At 53.2% G+C, this 22,998-nt stretch overlaps 2 protein-coding genes across 2 annotated transcripts; both read left to right on the forward strand.

Moving 5' to 3' along the window:
- The first annotated feature begins 363 nt into the window (after nucleotides 1-363).
- ASB18 (ankyrin repeat and SOCS box containing 18) lies at nucleotides 364-10,917 on the forward strand. Its single transcript, XM_062506730.1, has 5 exons — nucleotides 364-1,267; nucleotides 2,582-2,849; nucleotides 8,785-9,283; nucleotides 9,838-9,951; nucleotides 10,732-10,917. The coding sequence occupies exons 1-5, from the start codon at nucleotides 952-954 to the stop codon at nucleotides 10,915-10,917; spliced, it is 1,383 nt and encodes a 460-aa protein (XP_062362714.1). The 5' UTR covers nucleotides 364-951.
- A 7,126-nt stretch (nucleotides 10,918-18,043) lies between these two features.
- On the forward strand, nucleotides 18,044-21,590 carry GBX2 (gastrulation brain homeobox 2). Its single transcript, XM_062506697.1, has 2 exons — nucleotides 18,044-20,146; nucleotides 20,444-21,590. Exons 1-2 carry the CDS (start codon nucleotides 19,639-19,641, stop codon nucleotides 20,965-20,967), a joined length of 1,032 nt encoding a protein of 343 aa, XP_062362681.1. The 5' UTR covers nucleotides 18,044-19,638; the 3' UTR covers nucleotides 20,968-21,590.
- Nucleotides 21,591-22,998: the final 1,408 nt, after the last annotated feature.

Below are 22,998 nucleotides of genomic sequence, written 5' to 3' on the forward strand. Positions count from 1 at the left end.
GGGCTCCATGCCCTTCCCACAGTCTCCAGGGCCAGAGGTGAATGTCACCACAGCCATGCTGAGGACACACACAGAGGAACCTCAGGTGGCTCTGGCAGCACAGGATGCTCAGGATTCCCAGGAAGGTCCCAAAATTTTCTCCCAGCCTCAGGTTGACTCCATGCAGAGGGAATCATGCAGTGTCCCAGCTCTGGCTTAACATCCCAAAATCTGCTTTGACCAGGTTTATTCCCCTAAGAGGTGGATGGAGGGCTGGCAAGGGGAGGCTTTGTCACCCAGAGCCTCCAAGTCACAAGATGCCAATCTCTATTCTTGTCCCACCATGGATTTCTCCTGTGACCTTGAGGAGAGGAGCCTTGGGGAAGTGGGAACAGGGAAAGCTCTGCTGGTATCCCATGGCAGAAGTCTGGATGCTTTCTCTCTCCTATACTGTCTGGGGGAGCAGCTCCCCCTGCCAAAGCCCCAGGAGGATTTGTACCTCCCTGGCCTTTGCACCCCTGCAGGAACATCTCAACACTCCAGGCTTCGCCAGGAACACATAGCCCAGATTTTTCCAAAGAGCAACCACAAAACTGGAATCTCATATGAGCACCACCATGAAAGAAAGAAAATAGAGGGGGTGGGGAAGAAACCTCCCAGAGCTCAGAGGACACAGATGAGGTTACTGGGGATGAACAGGCAGCAGTTGACTAAATTTCCCTTTTTTTTTTTTTTTTTTTTCAGTTTCCTAAACACTACTCACTGTTTTCCTCCCAGCCTAAACACCCCTGTCCCAAGCTGGAGCCTCCAAGTAGTTCAGCAATTTAATCCAAGAGGTGCTGCTGCAGCATGGCCTGGTGACTGCCTGACCCTCACTGTACCCTTTGTCCATCGTGCTCCAACCCCTCTGGAGTTATAAATATTCCACAACAGAGCCTGGACTGGATTATAATTAGACAATGAGCCAAGAGGATGGAAACAATGAACTATAAAAGCCTGGCTATCCCCCCAACCAGGACCTGCACACTGGGCAGCACTGGAATGAACAAGTCACCAGGAGCTGTGACAGGAAAGCTGAGGATTTCCTCCAGATTGGATCCGGAGCATCCCTTAGCAGCTCCACCTCGTGCTCCCATCGCCAGGTTTTACACAGCCCTGATCACGGGAGACCTGAGGACCCTCCAGGTCCTGACTGAGCGATACCACCAAGATGTCAACCTGGTCTTTGAGATCAGTAAGAACGAGCTGGAGTGGCAGGTGAAAAGCCAAGCCTCTTATGGACTCTCAGGTACTTTTCCTTTAAAGGCCAGGATGGGAAAATGAAATAAATGGGTATTTACTAACCCTAAACAGGACAGGTTCAGTGCATTTAGCTGTTTATTAAGTGTTCCCAAGGTTTCTGGTTAGCCCACAGTTCTGGTCATTAATACTCATAATTTTTAATATTTTCTTCTCTTCTGCATGTACTAACCCAGTGGAAGTGTAAAATCTATGCATCCACATTGTTTCTTCAGGTAGGGATTAGACACTGTGTATCTTGGGAATGCTTTCAGGAAGGGTCACAGCCCAAATTCCTCATGGTCCTATCTGGGAGGATAAGATGCCCTCAGGATGGTGGTACCTCCTGAGGTGATACTCCTCATGGAGCACCATGCCTAAGAAATGGTCCAGGAGGTCCTGGAGCTGCTGGGAAATGCAATTCCTGGCTCTGGCTGATCCCAAACCCAGCACATCCCAAGCCCAGCCCTCCATCACCTCCCACCTGGCTTGGGTGCCTTCACTTCCAGCAAAGACAGCTTTTCCTTTCCTGGGAAATTCATGAGCTGCCTTTTAGCTCCTGCCAGCCACTTGCACACAAGACCGTGTGCCCTGGTGGCCAGCAGGGCGTTGGCTTGCCCACCTGATTCCACATAAAATCCTGCTTCTGGATGGGCTCACACCGAGGAAGTTTTGTTTCCCCTCTTGCCTGCTGCAGTCAGAGCCACCAAATGCAACCAGCCCCACCTAAAGCTGGCAGATGTCAGGAAAATGAATCCCCAAACACCAGAGGTTTATGTCCAAAAAGGAGACGGAGGAGTCCCATTACTTTATTTGAATAAAGGGACAGGCCAGGGGACGTTCCCCTGGGATCTCTCAAATTTTTGGAGGATGCTGCCTCCCTTTTTATCCTATTTTCCCAGCTGCATTTCCCTCTCTTTCCCCTTTGAGGTACTTGAGAGGCACAGACTTCCCAGAACTTCTGATACCTGAGATTCCCCTCTAATGTATAACCCTCCCTTTTAATTTTTAATTCTTCTAAAATTCATAGTTTTTCCCCATTGCTTCTTCCATCTTTCAATATCCAATTTCATTTATCAGCAATCCTACAGTTTGTTTGTAAAGGCAAATATCTTTTTCCATTCATCAATCAGTGAAATGCATCTCGCTGTTTCTTTAATCTTTCAGTGTTGGTTTTATCTACCAGCAGACTCAGAGCTTGTCTGTAAAGACAAATCCCTCACAGAGAAAAACAGGAAAAGTGGTGTCTGGAGCTGGCTCAGCCACCAGGCTGCTGGGCAGGGGATGGGAATCCGGGGGCTCATCCCATCCCTGTGTCCCACAGGGCTGTGGGCTCTGGAGGAGAGGCGGGAGCTGAGCACCCCTCTGTGCCTCGCCGCCCGCCACGGCCACCCCGACCTCCTGCGGCACCTCCTGCGCCGTGGGGCCAACCCCAACCTGGCCCCGGGGGGACAGGGACCCCTGCACGAGGCCTGCCTGGGGGGACACAGCGACTGCGTGGAGCTGCTGCTGGAGTACAAAGCCAACCCCAACCTGCAGAGCGACGAGGGGACGGCCCCGCTGCACCTCTGCACCAGCCAGGACTCCCTGCGGTAAGGAGAGGGCATCCAGCAGCATCCCACTGCCCTTGGAAGTGCCCAAGGATGGGGTTTGGAGCAACCTGGGGTACTGGGAGGTGTCCCTGCCCACGGCAGGAATGAGTTTGGCTTTGAGGTCCCTTCCAACCCAAATGGTTCGGGGGTTCCGTGGTAACCTCGCTGAGCATCCTCTGTGCACGGAGCCCAGGAGTTTTGCCTGTGGGAAGCAAAACAGATGCTGTGGTCCATGGCAAGGCTTCCCATGTGCTCGCAGATATCCCAGCTGCCACAGCAGAGACAAAAAAAAAAAAAGACATTTTGGTGCCAGGCACAGCCTAAGTCTTCTTTGGTGCACAGCCTAAGTCTGCTTGCCATGGACAGGAGCAACCCAGCTTCAGCTTTTGTTTCCTCCTCTTTCCTGACTATTTCTCCTAAAATCAGTATGTCCCGCATCCCAGATGCAGCACACGCCCCCCGGGAGATGCTCAGGATGGGTCTATGGGATGTGGAGCAATGCTCCCACCCCCTCACCCCACACAAGCCACGTATGGATCCACCTCGGTTCATAGTCAGGCCACATCCATGTGCACCCACATCTGACCCTGGATCAGCATCACACAGATGAGCATAAAAATTGCCTTGAAAATAGAGAAAAATATGTTTCTGTAGGACTTTAAGTGCCTGGATGGTTAGACATATGGAATCAGGATTTTTTTTTTTTTTTTTTTTTGAAGAGCTCAGCCACTTGATATTATCCTGATGAAACTTCTTAGGGCCATAGTGAATTCCACCAGCTTCCCTGAAAAGCCAGCCTGGCTTCAATCCTCTCCCCTCCAGGCAGGCAAGATTAACTTGAAGTAGGTGGTGAAAGCAAAGTTCCAGCATATCATGGACCACGACACAGGGAGAGAGTTCTGGAGAAGGGAAGCAGCCAGAGAGGGAACGATTTGATCCCAGCTTATAAATAAGCATCTCTGCAAGATAACCAAAAATCAAATATTAATCAGCTTCTGGTTCAGCCAAAAATCTAGGGATGAATCCAATACATCCTTGGTGCCATGAGGGCTGCAAGGACCAGGATGGGGAAGGGAGGATGCTACAAGCAGCTCTGTGTTTAACAAGAGCTGGCTTTAATTCCTCCACCTGAGTTCCCTTTACGCCTTAAACTTCATCCTCCAGCCACATCAGTGCTTCCCTGATTTTAGCCTTCTCCCCCTGAAGAGATGGGGTGACCAAACCACCCCAGGGTATGCAGGTGATCTCCACAGACATCCAGGTGCCCTGGTTTGCTTCCAAGCTTGGAAAAAAAAAAAATTTATATATATATATATACATAAAAACTGATCTGTTCTCACTGATTTGCATGTTCTGTTCCCTTGGAAGGCAGAGGGGGATGGCAGCACAGCCACCAAGGGGATCAGACAGCCCCAACGTGGCAACAGCTGAGTTGTAAGCCCTGGAATATTGGGGCTTTATAATGGAAATGCTGAGAGCCCCTTAACTGCAGCGCCCGGCACTACGGGGGCTTCTACAATAACTGAGCCAACTCCCTTGAAAGATCAAAAATTAATAGACATTTCAGACAGGGTTTGAGGTTTCGACCACTGCTTTTTCAATCGTAAAGACTTTGCTAAAGTTAGAGACTGAGAAGGTCAAGCTTTGGGTAACACAAACATTTCCTCTTTGATTAGGGGGAGACTACTTTACCTCGCCTCCTTTTTTTTTATTTTATTATTTTTTTCGTTGAGTAGTAGATTTTAGGTCATCCTTAATTTTTTACTGACAACAAAGAGCAGGTCATTGACCTACATAGAGAGCTATTTTATTTTTCTCCCTCTCGATAACAATGGCCAGAACACCTATGTGCCAGGTTCTTCTGTATTCCCATATACTCGGCAATTCACCATGGGGGCAGGACTTAAAACCTTTGAGCCTCTCAGTGACTGGGATAAAAAAAAATTATCTGGGCTTCCTTCCAGCCATTTGAGCTTCAGAATCCATGAGATTTCAACAAAAAGGATATCAGAGCTTTAATCTAGGAGCTTTTTGAAGAGATGGAAAAAAAAAAGTTCCAGTAAAGTTCAGTCTTACCTTCTTCACTTTAGGAGCTGTTCATGCCAACGTCGGCCTATTTAGTAGAGTTCCTCTCCTTGACCTCTTTTTTACAGCCGAGATAATTAACATGGTGGGGTAAGATGAGTCTCTAAATTCACTGCACTCTCTCCCTGGCGCTCTCCCTTTTCCCTCTTAAAGCTGGGGATGATTAAAGGAGCCTGCCTTTATTGGCACCCCGAAAAAAAATAAAATAAAAATAATTGAGGGGGAGAGGAAGAGCCTCGGCGGGGAGGGGAGAGCAGGCGTGGGGCAGTGGGAAGGCGCCTGGCAGGGATGCAGGACACGGCTCCTGCCTCCCATCATGGGAGGAAGGGATGCTGAACATCTGTAGAGTCCTCCTTCAGATCTCCCTGAGCTTCCCTCGTCACCAGGGAGAGCCTGCCTGGGGAGGAATTTCCCTTCTCCAGCCTTGCACGTAGGGAAGAGGGCTCTGTGAAGCCAAGGGATGGGATAAGGAGATGTCACCCTGCTGCCAGGCTGACCAATTCCCTTCTCCTAGCCTTCCCTTCACCCTGGGAGCTGGAAACAGAGTTACCCACCTCCTCCAAGCCCCCAGAGCTGAGGGATGGGGATAAAAGATGGGATGAGTCAATGCAGGAGCTCAGCCAGTGTCCAAGGGGCTCCATAAGGAGCAGCGGGACGGGGAGCAGACAGCAGGGCTGCCGGGGACAGGCTGGGAGGAATGAGCAGGAAACAGCAGCTGAGCAGGGAGGCAGGTGCCTGGCAAGGTCAGACAAGGCTCCCAAATACCGGGGAGATGGGGACTGACACCCTGCAGGCACCCCCAGCTGTTCCAGCATCAGCCCGGACACTGCCCCTGCCGTGGGAAATGAGCAGCACTGCAAGGGGGAAAACAAAGCCCAGGGATTTGAAAAGCCGGCACTTAGCATCATCTAGTGCTAAAGCTCACGCTCTGCTCTGTTTAGCCTTGCTAAATAAACACACACTTGGAGCCATCGTTTTGGGAAGCTGGGGAGGAGCAGCTCCTAAATGGGTCCTGAGGCAGAAATGAAGAGCCCAGAAGTTCAGCCCTGCTCTCTAAGACGTGACAAAACGAAACTTTTTACAGATAAACCTCGCTCCGACCGCGGGGACGGGAGGCAAAAACAAACAGGAGGTTTCTCCTTAAGGAAACTGGGGCCTGAGCGGGGTTTTGGGACCGGAATTTTCCCTCAGCCTTCGCTGCCCCAATCTCCTGCTCCTCCTGCTGGTTGTTCATCGCATCCCATTTCTAATAAATCCCATTTCCCAGGCTGGGTATTTTACATCCCAGCCACTGGGAGCCATCCTGGCCTGAGGAGGGCAATGGGCACATCCTGCCCTGACTCTCTGATGGGTGAAAAAATAATAATAATAAAAAAAAAGTCAGTCCCAAATATTTTTCTTCCATTCTATTTGATCCAGGAGCCCAGGGCAGGGCAAAGGTGGAGAACTAGCACCGCCCATCCCAAATTTCCTTTACCCTAAGAAGTGACTTGCCCAAGCAAGGAGAAATCGCTCATCACCTGCAAATGGGTTAGGAATGGCTTGGAAGTGAGTTTAAATTAGTCAAAATTAGGTACCAGGCTGAACGGAAAACAAACTTACTTGTCAGAAAGCTGAACTCTGTATACTCTTTCAGTATTCCCAGAAAATTGGAGAGGAGCCCTTTAAAAAGCAGCAAGCCATCTCTGGGCTTTATTTAATGGGATTTTCGTCTGATCTGGTGGCAACAACCAGGGTGTGAATAAAAATACAGGAAGGCAGAAAAGCTGGCGAAGTTTTGGAGCTCGTGAATTCATGATCAGAGATTTCAAAGGTTAACAAGAGCATCTACCCAGAACCTGCTGATGCCCAGATATCCAAACAGGAGGCAGGTGGTTCTCCCAGGCTCCCACCTTTTCCATTCACTGGAAGAGATCATCCCTTATTCATAACTCCCTCTGTGCCAAGGGAGGAGCCCCCAGGGGGAAAATTTAATATAAAGCTTCTTGGGTTTCTTCCAGCAAGTGAGCCTTGGAACTTGGTAACCAAAAAATGTGATGCAGCTTCTGGGAAGGATGGCATTTCCACAGGAGAATATTTGGGATGAGATCAAGAGGAACTGAGCTCCCAGGGCTGAATTCTCTGTAAGGGTAAAACCCCACGGCACAGTGAGGATGCTGGGCTGGATGCAGCTCCCGGTTTTGTTGAGGAATAATGTCTCTGTGCTGCTGTGCAGGTGGAAATCTTCAGCCTGGGCACTCTCACCCAAACCAGGGCAATGTTTGTGCCCAGGGTCTCTGGGCACAGCTGCCTCTTTGGATGGGAATGATTTAATCTACCTCCAAAAAAGAAGAAAAACAGAACAAAAGGGGATTTTTCTCACGGGGTAGGCTGCTGTATTTTTGCAGCCAAGTTAGCAATATTTTTCCCCATTTTTCCCTGCAGAAAGGTCCTTTGATTTGCCCTGAATATGTTAGTTTAGGGTGCCAGAGCTACCTGTAACACCAGGATTAAGCTACTCCTTAGAAGTCCCAAGAGAATAATTATAATCAGGGCTACAAATTCCCTGATAAGGATGGACAAGGCAAATAAAAGAGACTGGGTGTCTGAGTGATCTCCAACAGCAGCCAGCAAGCACCAAAAAAGCCTCAGGGAGACAGAACGTTCCTTGAGAAAAGGATTCAGCATCCTAATGTAAAAAACGAAATTGGAAAGTAAAGATCTGAGGATTTTGGGAATTGCACAACCCCACCCAAATCCACTCTCATGCAACCACACCCCAAGGAGAGAATCCGTGGGGAATACCCTCTGGCACCTCTGGGAGCATTACACCTGCCCAGGCTGCAGGAAAAGATCCTGCAGAGCTTTTTTCCTGGCAAATTCAGGCTTGAGATGCACGGGAAAAGCAGCCCAGGGAGGTGTTTGTAGATTCTGCACTGCCAAGGACAGTGAAAATCCTCCCATCTCCCTGCAAATCTTTGGGGAGGTGATGAGGCAGGTCCACAAAAAGTCACGTATATTATTAGTAGTGTTATCTCATTCTTTTAGTGCTGGTATTTCCCCCCCTGGGCCAGGAAAAACAAGCAATATCCTGGTGCTGTCCTCCTCCCTGAGGTTCCTCTTCTTGCCCATCCCTCCTGCTGGAAGGATCAGGATGGGACTTCTCTCCCCATCGTGTTGCTTCTGTGTCAGCCCAGAACCTCACACAAGGCTCCAGTGACAGCTGAGCTGAAAGAAAAGAGCTTTAGATGAGAATTAAAGAGGCAGGGGGTGGTTAAAGGTTGTTGCTCCTCCCTTGGATTCCATGGTCCTTGTGGGTCCTTCCCAGCTCAGGATATTCTGCGATTCTGTGAAAACAAAATCCTCTGGACCAGGAGCACAACACAGGTTGTTCTCCCTCAAAAGGAAAAGGAAAATCCATTTTTATATCCAAGCAAGTGGGCCTAGAATGGTCAAGGTGTTCAGGATTGGTCAGGGATGGTCAAGGATGGTCTGGGACAGTCAAGATAGTTGAGGCTGGTCAAGGACACTCAAGGTGGCCAAGGATAGTTGAAGACAGTCAAGGATGGTTAAGGATGGTTGAGAATGGTCATGGTATTCAAGGATGGTTCAGGATGGTCAGGATGGTCAGGATGGCTAAGGACAGTCCAGGATGGTCAAGGGGCAGAGGGAGATATTGTCCAAAACACCATTGTCCTCACTGTGGAAGGCACCAGGGCACCGTGCCACCCTACCCGACCTGTGCTGCTCCCTCCCAAAATCCCTGAGTGCCACAGCCCCATCTCCAGCACGACTTCCACCCTCAGCCCACACCACCATCCCCCATGGCTCCTCAGACCCCATCCTGGAGGTCCCTCCCACCTTCCCGCAGGTGTGCCAAGCTCCTGCTGAGACACGGGGCGGCCGTGGAGCTGCCGAGCGAGGCGGGAGGGGACACAGCCCTGCACGTGGCCGCCAGGCACCGTCTGTGCCACCACGCCCGCCTCTACCTGCGGCGCCGGGCGCGCGTCGACGCCCGCAACGCGCGGGAGGAGACGGCCCTGGGCATCCTCTGCGGGCATCCCCCGGGCGTGGGCGAAGACTCCCTGCAGCTTTTCCAGCTGCTGGCTGCCCACGGCGCCGACGTGGACGCCCGGGATGAGAGCTGGAGGAGCCCCTTGCACCGGGCGTGCGGGGCGGCCAACGCCGAGCTGGCGCGGCTCCTGCTGCGGCGCGGCGCCGACGCCAACGCCATCGACTACGACGGCGTGTCCCCGCTGGGCTGGGCCCTGCAAGGCGCTGCCTCCCGCGGGGATCTGCGTCCCCACCTCACCGTCCAGCTGCTGCTCAACCACGGCTCGCACAAGATATGGCCCCCTGCCTTCGTCAAGGTAGCGGCCCCAGAACGGCGCCCGGAGATCCCCCAGCACCGGGGTTCTTGCGGTTGGGAGCTTTGGGTGGGAGAATTAGGGAGAGCTCCCCAGTCCTGGCAAGGAGAGGGGACTGTGGGGTTGGGGAGTGATGGGAGTGAAGGCCCAGCAGAAGGGCAAGATGGAGCCAGAGAGATTTTTCCCTGCCTAGCGAATGCCAGAGACAGGCTTGGCGCAGGAGCTGCCTCATGGCTCTGCGTTCCATTGGTTTTACATCAAACTGTAAAGAAAATATTATCCTGCCTTGTCAGGCACAAGCCAAAAATGTAAATAATGAGCAAGGGCTGCATCCAGAGGAAGAAGTGCCTCAGCAGGGTGGGACTTCCCACTGCTCCAGGGATGGAGCAAGAGCTCCAAAACGCACCAGGAGAAGCCCCACACCTGCCTGATCCCACCACGGGGCTATCCCAGCCTGGGGCGTGGTGGGGGTGGGACAAACCCTGGCTGCAGCAGGTGGGTGTTATCCCCCTGTGGCCCTGCCTCTCTGTCTGAGCCCTCACACTGTCCCTGCACAGGTGCTGAGATCCTGCGCGGCCGTGCCGGAGGTCATCGAGGTCCTCTTCAACTCCTACTCCCAAATCCCAGTCTGCCAGGAGTGGGCCAAGGTTGTGCCAGAGGAGGTGTTCCAGGTGAGGTAGCACTGCTGGTTTGGCTGGGTTTTCCCCATAGAACAGGGATTTGTTTTCCCCACAGAACAGGGTTGTTTTTTTTCCCCCATCCAGACTTCACTTGGATAGAGAAAAATCAAAAGGAATATTGCCTAGAGCAGCCCCACACACCTGAGCCCTCCAGGTTTGCATCCCTTCAGCTCTACCATCCTCAGAACCCGCATCCCTGCCCCAACCTGCCATAAAATCCACTCTCAGCCTCTGGAAGTGGCCCTGGAGCCATAGCACTTCCCAGCAGGAGCCCACATCACTCGTTTTGGTTTGGGAAACTCCTCGGACGTGCAACAGGCACGGCCAGCCCACTCTGGGATGATTTGGGATGGCTCCTGGCCCCACAGACTGTGAGGGACAGCTGGAATGCAAATAAAGCTTTCAGCTTGTTCTGGGGAATGGCAGAAAGGATTTTTTTCCCCCAAATTAAGGAAAGGCTGAGGCTGCACAGCCCAATCCTGCTTTGCTTCCCTGTCTCAGGAACAGGGTCTCTTCTACACCAGCTCTCTGTGGGATGCTGCTGCACCCTCCCCAAGGCTGGCTTTCCCCAAGGTGCTTCCACAGGAGAATTCCAGAATTCCTTCCCCACCCGTTCCCTGTGTCGGTGCCCAGACCCCTCACCCATAGCCGCACCTGGGCTCCTTCCCTCCTTTCCCTTAGATCCTCATCCCTAAACACCCGCAGCTTCATTGGCGGCCGGGAGGAGCCCGAGCCCAGGAGGTGATGCTGGCCTTGCCCCTCTCTCTGCAGCAGCACCAGCTTTTCTACGAGTCCCTTTTCGGGCTGGCAGGCACAGCCCGGTGCCTGCAGCACTGGTGCCGCTCCGCGCTCCGCACCAGTTTTGGGAGCCAGTGCCATTCCCTCATCCCTCTGCTGCCTGTGCCCAAGGCTCTGCGTGACTTCCTGCTGCTGGAGCCCCAAGGAGTCGTGATGTGAGGGGGCACATCCAGGTGCAAATCCTTCCACGGAGCACCGGAGCATCCCTTGGTGTCAGGGGAGCCACGGAGCGCCGCTTCCCCTGATGGATAGGACTAAAATGTGCTTTCGGCTGGAAATATGTATAGATTTTTTTTTTCCCTTCTAATCGTGCTCTAAATAGATTTCAAGGACTAATAAAATGATTAGTGGCTGGTAGGAATAATGCTCATTATAGAGGATCCCTCAGGTGTGCGAAGGGATGGGACTCAAACCAGCCCAGGTGAGCATCAAATCCCCTGGGATAAACCTCACCTGGGAGTGGCACAAGCAGAGTGCTGTGCAGAAGCCCTCAGCAAGATGCAAAGTCCAGTGGCATTAATATAGACCCTAAAATAGATTTAAAATTCAGGGGGTTTTGTTTGCTTTTTTTTTTTTTTTTTTTTTTAATGTAGGAGCTGCCAAAAATGTTGTGGTTATTCCATGCAGGAGGGTGACACAACTCCCTGCATCTCCCGTGGGATGCACCAGCCCCTCCCGTGCCCCTTGAGCCTGTCACTGTCCCCAGGCTGGCACACGAAGGGACTGGAAAACCCAAAGTGGGGAAGTTCGGGTTTTCATTTCCCACCGTGACCTGGCCAAAGGGACCAGGAGGAGCAAGGATTTGTTTTCCCCACACTCTCAGGCTCCCCAGGTGAATTCCTGCTGTGTGTCCCTTGGGAGAACAGCTGTCCTCATGCCACAGTGCTCCCCAAAATTCTTCCAAATGCTAAATTGCACTTTGTTTTGGTTGATTATTTTTAAAGCCACAAAATTGTATTATTTATATATATAAATACAGATATTATTTATAATCGTATATATATCTAAAACTAATTTTTCAAGTTTGGCTGGACTTTGCACTCCTGGCTCCCAGAGCTGCTGCCCGTGGAGCATGGAAAGGGTGAGGAAAAAGAATTCTCCCCCTCTCCCAGCTTCCATCTGCTGCTTCCACATCTTCCCCCACTCCCCACGGATGAGAAGGAGTCATTGCCAATCCTGCCCCGTGTTCCAAAATACTTTGTGCCAGTCCTGGGGATGCCCCATCCCAAATCTCCGTGACCCCTTCGTGGCTGTTTGACCCCGTGCGCTGTTTTGGTGGGAACTGACGGGGATTCAGGGAAAACCCATCCTGGCTGAGCCATCCCGTGCATTTGAACCAACCCCACCTAAATTATTTTGGTGCTCCTTTTTTTCTCGTGCTGGGGAAGAACTCTGTGTTTTACATCCGTGTGCGCGGGGGGGGGGGGGAGGAGAGAGAGAGAGAGAGTCCCACCAGGCGAGCACATCCTCCCCAAAAAATAAAAAAAGAATCCCAAAAATCCCCAGAAAATCCCAAATCCGGAGGGGTGAAGGGGGGAAAAAAGCATTAGAACAGCGCTGAGGGTCTGCGCTGGGGGGGACAAGGGGACAGGGGGACAAGGGACAGGGGGGACAAGGGACAGGGGGACAAGGGGCCGGGGGGACAAGGGACAGGGGGACAAGGGGCCGGGGGACAAGGGACGGGGGGGACAAGGGACAGGGGGACAAGGGACGGGGGACAAGGGGCCGGGGGGACAAGGGACAGGGGGACAAGGGACAGGGGGACAAGGGGCCGGGGGGACAAGGGACAGGGGGACAAGGGACGGGGGGGACAAGGGACAGAGGGGACAAGGGACAGGGGGACAAGGGACGGGGGGGACAAGGGACAGGGGGACAAGGGGCCGGGGGACAAGGGACGGGGGGGACAAGGGACAGGGGGGACAAGGGACAGGGGGGACAAGGGACAGGGGGACAAGGGACGGGGGGGACAAGGGACAGGGGGGACAAGGGACAGAGGGGACAAGGGACAGGGGGACAAGGGACGGGGAGGACAAGGGGCCGGGGGGACAAGGGACAGAGGGACAAGGGACGGGGGACAAGGGACAGGGGGACAAGGGACAGAGGGGACAAGGGACAGAGGGACAAGGGACAGGGGGACAAGGGGACAGAGGGACAAGGGACAAGGGACGGGGGACAAGGGACGGGGGGGACAAGGGGACGGGGGGACAAGGGGACAGAGGGACAAGGGACGGGGGACAAGGGACAGGGGGACAAGGGACAGAGGGGACAAGGGACAAGGGACGGGGGACAAGGGACGGGGGGGACAAGGGGACGGGGGGACAAGGGGACAGAGGGACAAGGGAAGGGGGGCGGGACACGCGTGGGGGGATGCGCAGCTCCCCTCGGCCGGCAGGGGGCGCGCTCTGCTCGGCCGTCGGGGACCCCACGCGGGACACCCCCCCCAAAAAAGCCGCGAAAAACGAGATTTAAAGGCAAAACACGCTCTGGAAAAAAAAAAAAATGTAAAAAAATCATCCGAGATGTTTAGTGGGACTGGGAGGGTGGCGGGTGTTGTCCCTCAGGTTTGCGCCGTTCTGCCGGCGGCGGGGGGAGCGCGGCCGTGGGATGATGCTCCGGGCGGGATGGTGCTGCTGCTGCTGCTGCTGCTGATGGTGATGGTGATGGTGATGATGGTGATGATCATGATCTGGGTGGGATGGTGCTGATGATCCTCCGGGCGGGATGATGATGATGATGATGATGATGATGATGATGATGATGATGATGATGGTGGTGGTGCTGCTCCGAGTGGGATGATGCTCCGGGCTGGGGTTGATAAGTTTGGCAGGCCGTTTATATATATATATATATATATATATATATATATATATATATATATATATATATATGTATGTATATATATGTATATATGTTTGTATATGTATATATGTATACACGAAAGATAGATTTTTTTTCCCCCTTCCTAGCGGCGCCTTGTTTTGATGCAGATGTTCTGGGGAAAGGCTTATTTTTCTTTTTTTTTTTCTTTTTTTTTTTTTTTTTTGTTATTTTATTATTTTCCAGCAGCTAAAGACGGGAGGTCACATTAACTTCTAATACGGAGACACATAAAAATGCGATTATGCCTGCTAAACAGAACACAGTAGGCTGCTAGTTAAGACAATGAGATTTCCAGGAAGCGATGCATAAATTCTTCAAAAAATGACACATTTTTCACGTTTCATTCCAATTAAATTACTGAGGCAGCTAACACAGCGCTGCGCACTCCATACATTTGGGGAAAATGAAGGCTTTCTGTGTTTTTTCTCTCTTTTTTTTTTCGCTATTTTTTTTTAAGTGGATCTGGGTGTGCGTGGTTTATGAAAGGCGTTTAATATAAAGCTGCTATTAAGGAAAAAAACGTCAGAGACTTCTCTCTCCTCGAGGATTTTTATTTTGTGTGTTTGTGTGTGTGTGTGTGTGTGTGTGTGGGGTTGGGCTGCTCCTGCTCGTTTTCCCACCCTGCGGTATTAAAAGCACCGATGGTCCAGCTGCAAAACAATTTCCAAATAATGGGAATTCCCCGCCCTGCTGCACACACCTCTCTGATTGCAAGGAGCTGAGGAGAATTAAGGAGTGATGCGCACCCTCCCACAGCCAAAAAAAAAAAAAAAAAGAAAATAAATAAATAAAAATAAAAGAAGGTTTTCCTGTCCCGTCTGGTGTTTTTCCCTACCCGGGGATCCTCTGGAGCAGGATCGAGCCCCCCCCCCCCCCGGGATGCAGGGGGGGTGGTGATCCCAGTGGGAAGCCGAGTTTGTCTCTCACCATCTGAGCAGGGGCTCGTCAGGGTGATAATCAAACCCCGAAGTGGCCGCGGTAATGAAACAGCGTTTGATTTTTAAATTATTTATTTATTTGTTTCTTTTTTTTTTTTCTTCTTTTTTTTTTTTTTTTAAGCGCGGGCTGCGCTGGGTGATCCGCAAAGCGATGCGAATCAGAAATGAGATTTTTGAAGTCCTAATGAACCTGATTGCAGGAGCATTTATAATCCCCCATGGCTTTAAATGAAATCAGATATAATCAGGAGCTATGGGGAAAGGGAGTGTTTACAGGCAGAGATTGGGAAGTGCTGCTGTATTAGTAAAGATGCTGCTCCTTCTATTGATGTCTAAAATGATGGATAATGTGAGAATGGCAAATATACTATTTGTCTAATGGCTCTGCAATTAAATTCCCCTGTAAATGACCCATGCCTCATTTCATCCTAATCTATGGAATTTTGATTGAATTCGTCAGCTCTAATTGAAAAATACTGCACTTTAATGTCTGCAGTGCAGTTTCAGGACCGCGCTGGTTTTAATGAGACGGTGCCCCTCTGACCTGGGAATATTTTAGACTTTTATTCGGGATTTTTTTTAATTTTTTTTTTTTTTTTTTTTTTTTTTTTTACCGGCGGATTTCTCAACTCGATTCCACGAAAAGCCCGGAATGAGAGAGTGCGTGGGGTTTGCCACCACTAAACTCTCCATGGCGATGTGTTTGATTAAGGTCTCCTGTAAGGCTCTTAAAATACTCGCACTCCAGTTGTTTAAATATATATCTATTTCGAATAATTTTTAAGAGAGCGTATTTCCCATTATCCGAACGAATTTCTGGATAAGAGCCGGGATTATGGAAGTCAAATTTCCTTTTTTTTTTTTTTTAAACCTGCACTGTGCGGTTTTTTTACCCTTTTAGCTTTTTTTTTTCACTTTACCCGAAAATCCCGAGAACCTTCAAGTTTGTAAAGAAGGGGGGGGATAAGGGAGGAGAAAAGGGGGAATAAGGGAGGAGGGAAGAGGGATTTTTTTTTTTTTTTTTTTTACACAGAAATAAAAAATTAGAAGGATGGAAGTGGGGGGAACTCCCGGGAGAGGAGCCTGAGGCGCGGGGGGGGTGGGAATGGAAGGAGTTCAGATGCGAACACGCAAAGGAGTTAATGGGATTAGGCAGCGAATGAGGGGTTTGGGGATTGTTTTTTAGTTTGCTTTTTTTTGTTTGTTTTTTTTTTTTTTGCTTTTTTCCCCTGTGAACGGAAGGGCGGAGGAGGGCAGGGGGTTCTCCGCGGGCACGCGTGGGGCGGGGGGCGCATCCCTCCGTGCGCAGCCAGAGGGAAAATCCTAAATCCTGAATCCCTCCCGCACCGCCAGCCCTCTTGCTCCCAGCTCCCAAAATGCTGGAATAAACCCGGAGCCACGCACGGAACTGCTTCCCCCTTCCCCGCGGCTGGAGGAGCGGGAGCCGCGCCTGTATCCCCGATTTTGGCTCGCACCTGACGCCTTCATCATTAAGAGCATACTGATTTTTGGGGGGGTACTTCCACTCAGGGTCCTTTCCCTTGCTCGCCTCCCTTTCCTAGGCACAACAACAACAAAAAGATTACTCTGAAAGCACTGGATGAGGTGGTTTTGGTGACGTTTCCCACGCAGTTAAAATTTCCCCGGCAAACGCAAGCATTAGCTCGAGAGAGCCTCTGGAAGCCCGAGTTTTGCTTTGGAGACAGCCACTGGCTTTATCAGCTGCTGGAAATCAGAGCTGTCCCCTCTCAGCGGTGCCCAGCGGGAGGATGGGCACCGATCCCGAGGAACTCCAGCCTGGAGGTGCCCGAAGGGCTGGGAGCAGCCGGCAGCTCCCAGGCCCAGCTGCAGGGATGCTCTGAGCTGAGCGTTCCCACCTGGAAGGGCTCGAGCACATCCCAGCCTTCCTTCAGCGCTCCCTCCTTTCACTTGCTCGCTCCCCAAAGCTGCGTCCCCTCCCTGCCTTGATTTGGGGATTTCTGGCTCCAGGAGGGAGTCACACCCACCCCACAAAACCTGCTCGCTTCAAAGATGCCCCCTCATCCCTGCTGCTCCTCCCCTGGCGAGGATTTTGGGTACAAAACCCTGCCGGGAGCCACCTGCTCCTCAGCAATCCGGGTGACGCGGGAGCGGCGTTTTGGTGCCGCATCTCAAGCCGGGGCTACGCGGGACCGGGTCTGGTCCCTCTCCACGACCCAGCCGGGTGGGAAAGGTGCTCCCCTAACCAAGCCTGACCCTCTGCAGCGTTGATTTCCACGATATCTGTGGATTTAGCCCCCCTGGGGACGCCTCTTGCGGTGTGGGGGTTCCTCCGTGGGGCTCCCCCCACTCCAGCTCCGCTCCCCAGGCACAATCACGCTCCGCTTGCTCAGGCATCGCCGAGGTTTTTTGGTGGCTTTTTTTTTTTTTTTCCCCTCCGGGAGAAAAATCAGCTAATTATGTGCCGAACAAAAAGCCCATTCTTGCCCGAAATAATACTGCCGTCCTGCAAAGGCACTTGTTTGTGGGCAAATTTTGAAGGGGGCTGACAATAAAAACAGCTGCAGGAGCGGGGTGTTGGTACACATTTCCATGCCCCGCCGGATTACCGTGCCTAATTATCTCTGCCCTTCCCGCGATCGAGCGGGGTTTTCCTGGAAAAAAAAAAAAAAAAAAAAAAGAGGATTTTTATTTTCCCCTTCTCCGCTCGCTTTGCTGTTTAAACGAAAGCTTTGCTCCCCGCGAGGATTCTCAGCCCGCTCCGCGTGGTTTGGGAATGACCAAGGAAGGGGTTTTGGGTTTGGCTCGGTTCCGTCCGTGCGGGATGGAAGGGGAGGGAGGCAGGACAGGGCTGCAGTCGCCTGGTGGAGCACGGGAAAAGGGGGAAAGGAAAAATATGGGAGAGGAACAGCGGCCGCGAAGCATCCACGGGGAAAATCCCACCCTCTCCGGAGCTGGGAAAAAAATCCCGAGCGCCGCGCTGCTGCACATATGGTGGCCTCCGCAAGACGGAGCCAGGACATATGGAAATGAGCTGGATAAGTAAACTTTTCCCAGTCCCTTGAAGTCGGAGATGGGCCCCAAAAGTGTTTGTGCACACACATCACACAAGCCCCCCTCCCCATCCCCAGCGGCAGCTGCTTCCACGGCCATCCACACCTCCGGGAAAAATCCTTCCTGCAGCGCCGGGGGAGAGGGAACCCCCAAAATCCGTGCTGTGGGTGACCAGCAGGGCTCAGCACCCCAAAAGTTGGATCCAGGCAGGGATGGGGAGCCGGATACGGGACCGGGCAGCAAAGTCCGCGCCAAGCCCAAAAGTAATAACCTGTCCCCCCCACCCTCCCTAATAGCTTCTGGCGAGAAAAGAACGGTTTCAGATGGTGGCTGAGGGATAAACTGACCCAGATATCCGGGCACGGGGCCGGGGGCGGCTCCCAGCCCCCCCGTTCGGGGAAAACAGCGAGATTTGGGAGGGAGAATTAGCAGGGAAAGGGTGTTTTCGGGGAAGGCGCTGAAAATGCCGCTGGCGGAGGGCAGGACGGGAGGTTGGGACCCCAAATCCCACAGGGCCGGTTTTGGGGCCGTCCTGTGGGATGCTCAGCTGTGGCCTCAGCGTTTCGGGGGGTCTGGAGGGCAGCAGCCACGGGGCGCGGGGGTGGCACCTTCGTGCGACATCTGCCACCCTCCCCTGGCGAACACGGGCACCAAGGAGCTGGGAACGAGCGGCGGGGCGTTCGGAGCTTGCCGAGCCGGCAGGCCGGGCTGCAGCGGGATCTCCGCATGGCCCTGAGGTTTTGGGGGAGCGTCCCCCCGGCCGAAAGCCACTTTGAGTCAGGGTTCGTCTGCAGAGCCCCCCAAAGCCAAGCCCAGGGGCACAGGCAGCACCATTGTCCCGGGAAGACTTCAACTTCCCAAAGGCAGGAGGGATCCCACCCCCAGTCAACTCCCCTCTTTCCCCCCCCCCTCCTTCTTTTTTTCTTCTTCTTCTTTTTTTTTTTTTTCATTTAATTTTATTTTCCAAACCACTTGATCTTTGCTTGGGAACCTCCATTAATTGCCTGGGTTTGCCTCTTCGCCTGGTCCCTTTATCATTATTTATGGCCTTTGAAATTGTGTAAAGTTCCCTTGACGTTCAATTTACAAGTTTGGGGGCTTTTTTTTTTTCCTTTTCCCCCCCCTTTTTTTTTTTTTTTTTTTTTTTTGTTCCAGCTTTTGTCCTCGCCAAAGACATCGTGTTGGAAAAGGCTTTGAGCCGGCCAACATGAGAAGCTCGCCGGAGAAAAAGGAGCAGCCCCTCCATCGCTTTTAATTCCGCCGTGTTGCTGAATGGCTCTTTTACATAATTGCAGAAGCAATTTCAAAGCCAAGCCAGGGGCTGACTTTACCCAGAACCACATGGAGCCTATTTGGGGGCTTTTCAAAAAAAAAGAAAAAAAAAAAAAAAAAAAAAAGAAAGAAAGAAAGAAAAAGGGGAAAAAAATAAAAAAGGGAAAAAAAGGAAAAAAAAGGGAAAAAAAGGAAAAAAAAGGAGGGGGCGAGAAAGGAGGGAGAGAAAAAAAAAGGAGGGGAAAAAGAGAGGGGGAGCGTGGGTTAAAAAAAAAGAAAAAAGGAAAATGTCTGGGGCCAGAGCGGTGTCCGGGGGCTCGGAGGCGCGCGCGGGCGGTCACGCGTGGGCCGCCCCGTCCGGGGCGCCGCGAACGGGGCGGGGCCGGGGGGCGGGGCCTCGGCATCAGACCACGCCCCCTCTCCCTCTCGGCCAACGGGCGGCGGCGGCGGCGGCCACGTGGGGCGGGCCGGGTTCCCAGGCGGCCAAAATGTGAATGGGCGCGGGGGAGCGCGGGCGGGCAGAGCGGCGGCGGCGGCGGCTCCGCGGGGGCGCAGGGCGCGGGCGGGGCGGCCCCGATGTGCGGGCGGCCGCCGAGCTGTCGGGCCGCGGCCCCGCTCCGCCCCGGCTCTGCCCCGCGCTGAGGGCAGCCAGGACGCCGCCGCCGCCGAGCAGCTGCAGCAGCAGCAGCAGGAGGAGGAGGAGGAAGAGGAGGAGGAAGGTGGTCGCTCGCTCGCTCGCTCCCGCCGCCGCTCCGGCATGAGCGCGGCTTTCCAGCCCTCGCTGATGATGATGCAGCGCCCGCTGGGAAGCAGCACGGCCTTCAGCATCGACTCGCTGATCGGCAGCCCCCCGCCGCCCGCCCCCGGGCACTTCGTGTACACCGGGTACCCCATGTTCATGCCGTACCGGCCCGTGGTGCTGCCGCCGCCGCCGCCGCCGCCCGCGCTGCCGCAGGGCGCGCTGCCCCCCGCGCTGCCCCCCGCGCACCCGCACCACCACCAGCTGCCCAGCCTGCCCTCCGGCTTCTGCTCCAGCCTGGCCCAGGGCATGGCGCTCACCTCCACGCTCATGGCCACGCTGCCCGGCACCTTCCCCGCCTCCCCGCAGCACCAGGAGGCCGCCAGGAAGTTCGCGCCCCCGGGGAACTTCGAGAAAGCCGAGGGCGTACCCCCGGACGGCGGCGGCGACGATGGCAAAGCCTTCCTGGGCAAGGACGGGGCCCTCCTGCCCTTCCCCGCCGCCGACGCCGTCCAGGCTTCCCTCGGTGAGTGAGCGCTGCCCGGGATGGGGGGGACGGGAGATGCGGGAGAGACCCCCGGGAGGAGAAGGGAGGGAGGGTCGAGCTCCCGCCGCCGCTCGGGAAGCTCTAGATAAAATCAATGCGAACGAAAGATGCGCCTGGGGAAAAAAAAAAAAAAAAAAAAAAAGGGAAAAGGAAAGGAAAAAAAATCCCCAAGCCATCAATTTTGGGGTGATGGAGCTGCTGGGCGGGGCGGGGGGTGCTGCGGCGGCAGCACGGAGGGTGCGGGATGCTGACGAGAGGCCTCTGCTTCGTTCCCAGCCGGGGCTCTCCGGGGCCAGGGCAAGGAGGACCCCAAAGCAGAGGACGATGCGAAAGGCAAGGAGGAAAGTTTCTCCATGGACAGCGATCTAGATTACAGCTCGGACGACAACATCCCCGGCCAGGCGGCTCACAAGGAAGAGGACTCTGGCAACGTGCTCGAGGAAAACCCCCAGAACCCCCCCAGTTCCACCAACACCACGTCCACGGGCAAGAACCGGCGGAGGCGAACAGCCTTCACCAGCGAGCAGCTGCTGGAGCTGGAGAAGGAGTTCCACTGCAAAAAGTACCTGTCCCTGACCGAGAGGTCCCAGATCGCTCACGCCCTCAAACTCAGCGAGGTGCAGGTGAAAATCTGGTTCCAGAACAGACGGGCCAAATGGAAACGGGTCAAGGCGGGCAACGCCAACTCCAAGACAGGGGAACCTTCCCGAAACCCTAAGATCGTGGTGCCCATCCCAGTGCACGTCAGCAGGTTCGCGATCAGGAGTCAGCACCAGCAGCTGGAGCAAGCCCGACCATGATCTCTTCCTCCTCCGACGCTCAGAGCCACAAGTTTTTAAAGGGAAAAGTTTCCAACCTGGGGTTTGAAGGCAACCCGCCCGAATAAAAACAAAAACGAGAGAAGGAGAGAAAAAAAAAAAAAACAAAAAAACCATAAAAACACCAAGAGGAAAAAAAAAAAAAGGCCACAAAAACCTAAAACAACACACACAAAACAAACCAGAAAACCCCGCGCGAGCGCGTGGCAAATCCCCACCACGAGCGAACTTTAAAGCGAAACTTTCCGCGAGGGGAAGAGGCTTGGAAACTGTTTGGGTTCGGAGCAGGGTTCTCCCAGGCTGGAAGAGACACACAACCCCCTCCCCAGACACAGACACAGATATTTATTGCGAGGCTTTGGACACCCCGGTGCTGCGAAGGGCACGGCGGATGCGGAGCGGTGCCGGCGCTGGATTCCCCTCTCCGGAGCATCCCCAGCAAAACCCGCGGCGCCTTTTGCCATCTTTGGGGTTTTCTTTCTTATTCGGGGGCGAAAGGTAAAGAAAAAAAAAAAACAAAAAAAAAAAAAAAACAACAAAAAGACGGGAGAACAAACAAAAAACCTAAAGAAAACTCAGAGTTTCATTTCATGCCTTTTTTTATTGTTTGGTTTTATTGCCGATGGCTGAGTGGCAGGCACTGGGGAATGAGTTTTTAAATTTTTTTTTTTTTTTTTTTTTTTTTTGCCTGGCTTTCTGTCGATTTGGTTTGCCTATTCTACTAAGCCATGTTTAAAGGAGCGAAAGAAGGGGAGCGGGGGGGGGAAAGGCAAAAAAAAAAAAAAAAGGCAGCACGATCTTCACTATTGTGTTTAATTTATTTCAATGTAGCTTATTTCCTTATAAGTTATGAAATTTAAAAACGAACTAAGTCTTGTGAATAAAAACCGACAAACAAAAAAGACTTAAAAAAAAAAAAGACAAAAAAAAAGCCCTCCAGCCCCCGGCTGTTCTGTCCAGGATCTGGCGTTGAGCTGATTTTCTTTTCCCCTCCTGCACTGCCTGAGCGGAGCGATGCTGCTCTCGCCTGGATTTTTGTTTTTGTTTTTTTTTTTCTTTCTTTCTCTTGCAAAGACACATTTATTGCCGGCGAGGGGGGGAGCCGGGTGGAAAACTTTCTTTTTATTTCCCCCCCCCCCCCCCTTTTTTTTTTTTTTGAAGGGTGAGAGAGCTGGAAGGAAAAGCTGTGCCTGGTGGGGGATGGCCGCGGGGGTGGGGGGCAGGGACACCCCCACATCCTCCCCCGCAGCCGCCGGCTCCCAGCTCCGGTTTTGGGGGTGCAGCTGCTGCCCCCCAGCCCCGCGTTTTGAGGGGGGGTTCCCGCCTCTCCCCCCTCCTCCCCGGTCCCGCCTTTGGGGGTCCGCTCGCTCCCCCAGCCCCGATTTTGGGGGTGCAGCCGCTGCCCCCCAGCCCCGAGCCCGTTTTCTTTGCGCCGGGGCCGGATCGGGGGGTGGGAGGGGTCGGGGCCGGAGGGTCCCGCGTCCCTCCCCCCCTCCCCTTTCCCTTCCCGCATCCTTTTCATTCCCTTTTTTTTTTCCCCCCCCCCCCCCCCTCCCCATTATCCGCATCCCGGCTCCATCCGTGCCGGTGCCACCGTGACATTGGCGGAGGCGATTTGGAATTAAAAATGACATTTTTGCCGAGGAAGACTTGAGTGCCGGGGAAAAGGGTGGGGGGTGGTGTATTAAAATTAAATAATGAAACCGGGGGGATCATTCCGTCCCGGGACAGGCTCCCCAGGCTTGGCCGAGTCACGTCGCTCGCGCTTCATCATTTATTTATTATAATTATAATATTTAATGTTGTTAATATTATTTTGTTTGGGTCGGAGACGGTTGGCGGCGGCTCCGGGGGTGCAGCGGGGTTGGGGGAGAGCCCGCTCCCCCAAAAAAAGGCACAACCCCGGTCAGCATCGCTGCCGGCCCCTCGGGCAGCCGCGGACACGCTCAATTCCACAATTCCAACCTTTTCGACACTGCCCGCTGCTTAAAAAAAACCAAAAAAACCCCGGAA

The sequence above is a fragment of the Cinclus cinclus genome, chromosome 21 (assembly GCF_963662255.1).
Source record: "Cinclus cinclus chromosome 21, bCinCin1.1, whole genome shotgun sequence".
Lineage (NCBI taxonomy): Eukaryota > Metazoa > Chordata > Aves > Passeriformes > Cinclidae > Cinclus > Cinclus cinclus.